Consider the following 9,193-nt stretch of genomic DNA (forward strand, 5'->3'; position numbering starts at 1 on the left):
CCAAAGTGCCTCATGTTTGTCATAGGGCCAACAATGTAGGTCTCCTAATAATATGCCAAGAAATGACCCCCTTTGTGTACATAAGGAGGAGAGTTCCATAGCTTGTTAAAGTAGGAGTGAAATATACATTTCATATTATACCCTTTCTTTTCTATGCTTGATTGATAGGCTAAATTTAGGTCTCCATTTAGATGGGTGATTACAACATATGCTTTGGCTTAGTTGGAATGACCATAGTTTGATAATTTATGAAGGATTGCATGCTCATATTAATGCTTTGAGTGCGTGCTTGCTATATGAGGGTCACAAAATTGCATCAATAGGTACTCAAATACAAATACAAGAAAGTTGAAGGGAAAACATATCAAGAAACACTACAAATATTGTGATATGGAGAGAAAAATGAAGGAAATAACTTGGAAGATCTACATGGTTGTGTTCAAAATGGTATAAGTCCAAGAAATAAACTATGACATCTAACACCATAGTAACTCAAGATATATAAGACAAATTTGATGGTTATCAAAACTTTGCCGAGACATTATATTGAAAGACTAAATGGCAAGTAGAGAAAAAATGCACTTTTCCATATCAAAATTCAAGTGACAAACAATAAAGTAAATTCTCTTTTGGTGATGGTTTTCAATATAATTTAAATGAAAATTATTTAGAAACATATGAAAATTTCAAAACCTTATTTATAAAAGAATTTGCAAAAGAATTTCACTATAAAAATGAGATGATGTTATATTTAACTTTATCATTAATATTTATTTTTTCTATAAAATAAAAATATTTAACAAAATGTGAAATCTTGTTAAAAAAAAAAACATTACTAGCCTAACCAACAACCCATAATGCATTATATAAAACAATAATAATATAATTGTGTTGTATTATGTATAAAAAAATAACTTAGAAAACTTATATTGCTGCCCTAACCAATAACCCACAATGCAATAAATAAACAATTGCCTTCTATTCTATTTAAAAAATAACTCAAGGACAATATTGCTCCTCTAACCAACAACCCGCAATAGATAAACCAACCTCAAATTGCAATACATAAACAATCCTGGACTAATTGTGTTCCATTTTATGTGTAACACAATCCTTACACCCCTTTGAGAGAGTGAATTTGGATATCTAATATAAAGTTTGCAATAGATAAACAATCCTAAGCTAATTGTGTTCCATTTTATGTGTAACACAACCCTTACACCCCTTTGAGAGAGTGAATTTGGATATCTAATATAAAGTTAACTAAGTGTGATTATAATGGACTAAGTCCATACGTTTATTAAAGAAGATTTTAATAAGTTGATTTATAAGTTAAATCAGAGTGATTATAATAATGGACTAAGTCCATACGTTTATTAAAGAAGATTTTAATAAGTTGATTTAGTCAACGGTTGTATATTTTATTTCAAATAACTCTGTAAAAAAGGCGAATGACCAAACAACTTTCTAAAAGAGGAGAATGACCAATTTGGTTATTTCTAGAGATAATCAAGGGAAAGTGGAAAGGAACCTTTCGTTGTCATTGAATATTTAAGAAAGCAAGACTGCAAAAACTCAATTGGTTAAATGGTCTGTAAGTCTGGGTAAAGTCTCTCTTGAGTTCAAATCTCTTGATACCGATAAAAGAGAGCAATTAAAAATTAGAGTGTCTATTCTTCAGTTAAAGGCTTTTCATTGTTGCAGTAATGTGTTTGATTATCTCCATGTTGTTTTCCATTCCATAAGCAGATGCCATTGTTCAAGTTTTCTTCAGAGTGAGAACGAGAAAATATGTATGTATAGGCATAAATATTGATTACAACCGTAGCAGCAATTTGGAACACCAATAAATTCTGCAAATTAAGATATATATTTAGAGACCTTCACCAGTATGGGTGAAATTTTCCACCAATGTGCAATTCGGTTGATCTATCCAGATCTCTCACTCACAGAACATGGTGCAACTCCTATTTATAGAGTTCTGATTGATGCAACTTCGTTGTGTTTTTTAAGTGCTTTAGTTGCATGTTGGTGAGATGATTTTATAGTTGTAAAATGACTGGTTTTTACAAGAGAGCAGCTGTATGGCTCCGAATAAAATGACCATCATTTTATAGCCTTCATAAATAGTTATATTTGACAATTTTTTTGTTTGTATATAAACCATACAAATCTTGAAAAGTAAGAATGCACGCAAAGGGAGCCCTGTAGATAGATGGCTGGCTTCTCCTCTTTCTGCTGCCGATCTTTATTACTTTACTCAGGGCCATCCCTTGCGAGAACAATGATTTGAAAATTCAGAAATGGATCACCATCTCCCTGGTGGAAATAAGTAACGTAATCCATTTCTTCCAAGCTGCAGCCTACTATAAAATAGTTGTCAGGTTAGTTTTTCACTGAACCTTTTTATATGGACTCGAGTGGGAAAATGTGTGGAGCTCTCTCATTTGTAGCCTAGGACAGATATTGTTGCCTGAGGACCTGCTTGGATGTACACAATATAGAAGTAGCCTCCGGGCTTTAAGACCTTAATCCACTGTGGAAGTGTGTACACATTTTTGTCTTTTGATTCTACAAGACCCCAAAGAGGACCAACAATATTTTTGACAGAGAGAATCAGCTGGCTGATGGGATTTTTCGAAACATTGACAACCTTAACTCTATGCCGGTAATACACACGTCCTCCGCTGATCCAAGAGGCACTGATGGAGTGCATCAGTTCAACTGCACTACCCATGTTTTTCCTGCCTGTTTGTAGCCAATTATAACAAAATCAGCTTTAGCTAGAAACAAATCAAATATCTACTTTATGCTGTGAAGTGATGCAGGCATTTTGTTTACCAGATTGCGCAGGTGGCGCAGAAGCCCGAGGTGTCGAAAAATGATAACCAGAGCTAACTTCCATATTCTTGTTGGCTGTTAAAAGGAAATTAACGCATGCAAAATGATCAAGTTTTGCAAGGAACACTTTACAGGGAAATATCTTTGACACGGCCAATATTAAGCACGATGAGCAGCATTTTCATATTTTCTATTGAATGAGAATACAAAAATATTTAATCATTCAATACAATAAAAAATGAACCAGCATTAACCTAATAAGTCGATGATTACATTAACTTAATAAGTCAATGATTGATTTAGGGTATAGTGTTTAATATTTGTAAACTTGTTCCTTTTTGTATTAATCTCATTAAAAATGACGGGACTCTTAAATTTCAAGCATTTTAACGAGATAATTTGATTAGAACTGTTCATAAATGATGAAAGCTCTTAGGCTATTTGTTATAAGTTTTAAAGTTTTTTGGGCACATTTTCTAGAATTTATTGGAATTATAAACTTGAAGTGTGAATGTTCTACCATCAAAATGTTTCAAAATTTTTCAGAGTAATAAATACATATATATTTTATTCTAAAACACATTTTAAATAAAAAAATCACTATCTGGCGAAAAAATTATTTCACTAAATTCCAATAAAAACTCTAAAATTCCAAAAAAAATATAATAGTTAGAAAAAACCTAAAAGAAAATAGTGGATAAATTGATGAAGCAAATGCCAGTACCTCGTTGTGGAGATCCAAGACCAAGCAATTTAGCCATCAGTCCAACCAGGGGAGCGTTGTTGTAGGTGCAGGGTTCCGTCTGTTCGTAATTTTGTCTTTCATCTACAAAGTTATCGTTGATATCAGGACCTCCAACCAGAGCACCAACCAGGACATTAGGATTTTCTTGGCCACGATTGTACCAGTCCTCGTACCCTTGGAGACACCCAACAAAACTTGGATTCGTCTTGTACGAAACGATGGATGCTCCGCGGTGATGAACTTGGGTAGGATAATTTGTGCCATACCCTATCAAATAGCTGGTTGCCATTGGGTTTTGGCCTAGAATGTAGTCCGCCTGAGCATAGATATCAGATCAATTCAAGTTTTAATTTTACTCAAAAAAGTATAATTGCTTAGTTACTTATTTCATCTTGAATTCAAATGGTGAACCTGAGACTTTGCCAAAATCAGGAGCTCTGACGGTTCCACTTGTCCATATGGGCAGTTGAGCTGTTGTTTGGCTCCAGCTAGATAATCAGAATAGACAGCCAATAGAAACGATGCACTGGAGACATACTGCATATTGTCCCACGTCTGCACATATAGCAACCCTCCTGCAATGGCAATTGAACACTTTTCAGCTCAAATATCACATTAACTCCCTGCAATGATGGAAAATAAGAGGCAGATGTTGTTCTAATAGTAGAGTCACCTGGTGTTCGACGAACGTTATAGCCGTTGTTCTTCTGTAGACAGGCACAAAGAAAAAACTCGGCCTTTGCTTGATATTGCTCCAGAGTAGAAGTGTGATACCCACCCTTGCCTTCCATCAAAACCTTCAGGTGATCAACCATGAAGATGCACTTTGTCAGTTACGGATTAGATTGTAAAAAACAAATCTGCGCCGAGATGGCAGGCGCTCTGCAACCAGGGTTTGGAGACATCCCCTTTTTATTGTTAAAGTTTGTGTTTTCCTTTCTTAATAAGTAAGTTCACATAGACATTTGTATTTGCTCTATAGTTATTTTCAAAGATGAGAGTGGATTATGGATTTTCTAAATTGCTTAAATATTCTAGAATCTAATAAAAAAAAGATAAAACCTTACTCATATCAATTAAATTTCAAAATATTCTATAAATCTACCAGAAACATAAATTGAGAAAAGACATTGGACATAGAAAAAAAAAGCAACCTTGAGTATACCCTCTAACATAGAGGAGAAAGAGGAAGCCTTGAGTGTGCCCTCTAACTTGGCCAAGTTAGAGGAGCCAAGCTAATGGTGAAATTCGACAATATGACTAAGTGGGGCAACCTCACGACATGGATATATGCCACCATATAGCATAAGCATAGTGATGGCAGAGTTTCAGGATTGATATACCTTAGCTGCTAGAATTTGTAGGCCTGCATATTTGGTATCCCAGCTAAATTGAGTTGTGGCCCATCCAGTACCTCCTAAGGAATTCGCGTTGTTCACCACATAGTTGAGGTAAATATCTTCTCCAGTTGCCTGAAATAGCCACGATGCTGCCCATAGCAACTCGTCCTGAACAAATTGTTGGATAAAGAAGCTGTCATGATTTTTAGCACTTGTATCTTACTGAATTTATGCAGATGAGAGAGAACTTAGGTTGATTACAGATTTTTGGGATATTTGAGAATTTGATAGTTAGAAGAAGGTCAAATAATTAATCTTTCTCTTTTTTTCCAAAATATTTATGAAATCTACCATTAACATAAAAATACCCCTTGTAAATGAATAAAAATGTACAAAATTGCATGCGATTCAAAAGGATTACAATTTTACCGAATATCCACTCGATGCATAGTACTTCTTTGCTACGTTGATACTCTCATCATATAGCCCACGATATTGGTCCGCGAATGCAAATAACTGCAACAGAGTGCATTAAAATTACTTAAAAAAACATGCAATCATAGTTTTTCTGCATGTACAGTCGAAATAAACAACTTGGATTCTAAATAAGTCACCTGCTTTGCATGCTGTAACAAGGTAGAGGAATACGTTGCATTCGATATTGTGAAGGCAATAGACGCTGCTGCCATTGCAGCTGCAGTTTCACCAGCGAGATCAGATCCCGGATTGGCATCATCAATCTTGTAGGCCTGCCTCGAAGTAGTCATGTCTTCTGGTCTCTGCCAACAATAGTGATCGCTATCTCCATCTCCTACCTGAATAGTATTATCAGTAATAGTGTCATTATTATTATACAGATACCTCAACTCAAACACCTTGAGAATGTATGGACACACAAAACTAGTAGTATGCTGTATTTGTCTCCAAAGATGGGAGTATAGGCTATCTAGCTTATAACTTATAAGTCAGTAGAAGGGAGGATATTTCAAATTTATGATATTTAATGTGAAATTTATATATATTTTGGGATTATTTTGGAATTTGACACTTCTATGGTTGGATTTTAGGATATTCTTGAAATTTGCGATAAACATAATAATGTTGACATTTAATGGGTATGGAGTAAAGTGAATTGTTGAAGTACTTCATGTCAATTAAGTGTTGCAGTTTACAATGGACATAAAAATAAAAAATAATAAAAAATAGTATTTTTATGTTAGATTGCATTTAGTGTATCTAATGTTATGGAGAAACTGTTAATTTTATTCCATACTCATTTTGCTTAGCTTAATTTAATTGTAAATTTAAAAAATATTCCAGAATAAATTAAATCAGAATTAAATAATATCTATCAAATTTCAAAATATTCCTAAATATATAATCTAAGTAAAAATAAATTACTCACTCAATATCAAAATAATTAAAAACTAAATATTCTATAATTTATAATTTAAATATGATACTTATTTAATATAAAAATCCATTACTATAAGTTCAATATAAATGTGTTAGTTAAAAGCCAAATATTTTAAAATTTAAATGTTTCTAATACTTGTAGATATCTAATTATACCCACCCATAAAAACAAAAAATCAACTATACCGGAAAGTTTAATCTTTCTCCCTGCACTTATAGACCTGGGATGACAATTATTTCAAGTATATATTTGAATACATTGTCTTGCCATTGCATATAAATACTAAAATAATATATACTTTATATCGGAATTATGTATCTACACATTTTCCCAGTTGCTTGGGCTGTGGTTGAAATGAAACATATTACCTTGCCATTGAATATAGAATAAATAAATATATAATGTATCTACAACAGAGTTTTGAATAATTCTCAAATTCAAAATAAAAGAAAATATATATATATATATATATATATTTATTTTAAATATTGTTTCATATGCAGCGCTCAGTCGAGAAAGGAAAAAACTATGTATGGTCTGCAGATTGGAGTATCTATGTGCCTGATATTTTGAAATCAGAAAAGTACTCCCCATGATGTCCCTTACCTCTCCCCAGAGAACATTGGGCTCTGGATGAGCTTTGATGAAGTAGTCTATACCCCATTTGATGGCCTCAAATGCATATTCCAACTGGCCAGCAGCGTCGAGCTCTGCTTGATACTGAATCACACTCCATGAAAGCATGGTAACAGTGAATGCCATTGGCAATCCGAATTTGACATGGTCACCAGCATCATAATAGCCCCCAACCAAGTCTACCTGCACTACCATCCAATCAAGAACATCAGATCATTTATCTCTGCGAAATTCAAACAATGCAAATCAGTGAGGGCCAGGTAAGGTATATAGGGATCATGAAAAAAATATATAGAGATGATAGAAAAAGATTTTTGGAAAACTGTGTGTTCTGATTGAGATGTCAACGAATTCACCAATTATTTTAAAATTTAAATATAAATAAAAATAAAAATTATAAATTTATCTATATTTTTAATATGGGTGAGATTTTTGTAAATTGATTTCAAACACCAAAATTCCAGAGACTAGAGTTGGTGATGGGACTTGTTTTTTATTGCTTGTATCTTCCTACACTATCGGCTTGTATCTTCCTACACTACCGGTAGAGTTGGCGATAGAACTTGCTTTCTTATTACTTGTATCTTCCTACACTACCAACATATAGATAAAGCCTCCAAAATTTAAATAACTTCAATATACCAACCTAACCATCTATACTGTTTGGAAACAATGTAAAATTTGATTTCTTTCCAGTCATTAGCATTGGCCTGGGCATTTTGAAAAATAGAAAATAAGTGATTTGAAAAATAGAAAATGAGTAAAGTGTTCAGTAAAGCGTGCTGTATCTTAATAAAAACACACATTTTTCAGAAATATTTTCTACTGTGAAAATCTACATACTAAGAAAATATATTATTAATTACCCCTTGCATGTGCCCATCCGAAAGGCCAGAGTTGCTCCGCCATGTGATCCGCTGGGTGGAAGGGAGGTTCCCAGACCTCTGGGCCTCCAAGAATAACAGGGTTTTGGAGAGAGCATCACCGTAATTGGGCTGAAAGGGTTCTGCTTCAACGGCTACACCATTCACTGCACAGGTAATTACAAACACCAGACACGCGTTCGTCCAGCGAAACGAACTCCATGATCTCCGCTCCATATTCTGAAGCCAACTCAACCATAAATTGCTGAACTGAGGAGGAGGGTTGATTGGCATAGTAATGGAATAATGCGCTTCATATAGCGTACTGGAGGGGATTCGAATATGGGTGTCATGCAGGCCTGCGGTGCACGTGCAATCACGATCATGTCGCTCTATTTCTAAATTCCGACCAACACGACGTGCGTGGGTATAATGGATGGAATAGAAGGTTGCAGGCACGTTTGCGAACTCTATTAGTCAATGAAGGAACACAATTTCCATTTCACTGGCAGTTACCAATAACCTGGTCGTCCGTTGTAGTCGACCTGACAGACTTCAAATTCGGAGTTGTTTATAATGCGACTTTTTGAAGATTCCGGTGACGGAATCGGTGGAAGAATTGAGGTCAAATCTTGATTTCTTGCAGTTAAAATGGTTTTTTAATTGCATATTTGGATTCAGCACCCTGAAAAACCCCTGGGAGGCTTTCATTGCGCAGAAACTAGCTATCAAACTTGCGATTCCAATAAAAAATCCGCCGAAAAAACTTTCAAAAAATCGTGTTATAGACAACTGCTTCAAATTCTGGACTTCCCATATATTTCTCCATTATAGCCCATTAATATATTTGATCCTAGAAATTGATTGTCGTCAGCCAAATGTTCGGGCTATTTTATTAAAAGCTTCAACCTAATTCTTTCGATTCGACAATTTTTATCTCCGGCCATGACCCAACTAAGGGGACGGACAATATAATAGATTTGTTCATGGCAGCCATGTTACGGGGTAAATATTAGTTTATTTCTTTTATATGTTGTTAGTCATTGAGTTGAAGTATCCTAATGTCCAATTATTCGAAAGCAGGAAAGCATAACGTTGACAATTTTTTCCCTTAGCTTTTGTGGGGTGAATTGTATTATATTTGGTGATTGAAATTTACATATGTATATATTCAAGTTAGTTTTTTATTCGAAAGATATCATCATATTAAAAATATTTTTTTTAAAAGGGAGAGGATAATTGAATGTTAAAATAGATAAAATTATCTAAATAAGATAAATTAGTTTAATTTTCCTTGTACAAAGACATCGAAAACAAAAACAAAAAGTCCATAACCGATATTATATCAAAT

At 34.1% G+C, this 9,193-nt stretch overlaps 1 protein-coding gene across 1 annotated transcript; it reads right to left on the reverse strand.

Annotated features, from left to right (window-relative positions):
- Positions 1–2,443: 2,443 nt before the first annotated feature.
- Positions 2,444–7,992, reverse strand: GH9C1 (glycosyl hydrolase 9C1). The gene is made up of 9 exons (XM_089382174.1): positions 7,846–7,992; positions 6,950–7,162; positions 5,541–5,741; positions 5,356–5,442; positions 4,930–5,094; positions 4,260–4,383; positions 3,998–4,161; positions 3,566–3,902; positions 2,444–2,748 (listed from the first exon to the last, which is right to left on the reverse strand). The coding sequence occupies exons 1-9, from the start codon at positions 7,852–7,854 to the stop codon at positions 2,444–2,446; spliced, it is 1,605 nt and encodes a 534-aa protein (XP_089238300.1). The 5' UTR covers positions 7,855–7,992.
- Positions 7,993–9,193: the final 1,201 nt, after the last annotated feature.

The sequence above is a fragment of the Pinus tabuliformis genome, chromosome J, assembly GCF_031772625.1.
Source record: "Pinus tabuliformis cultivar Carrire ecotype Pingquan chromosome J, CPIR1, whole genome shotgun sequence".
NCBI classification, from domain to species: domain Eukaryota; kingdom Viridiplantae; phylum Streptophyta; class Pinopsida; order Pinales; family Pinaceae; genus Pinus; species Pinus tabuliformis.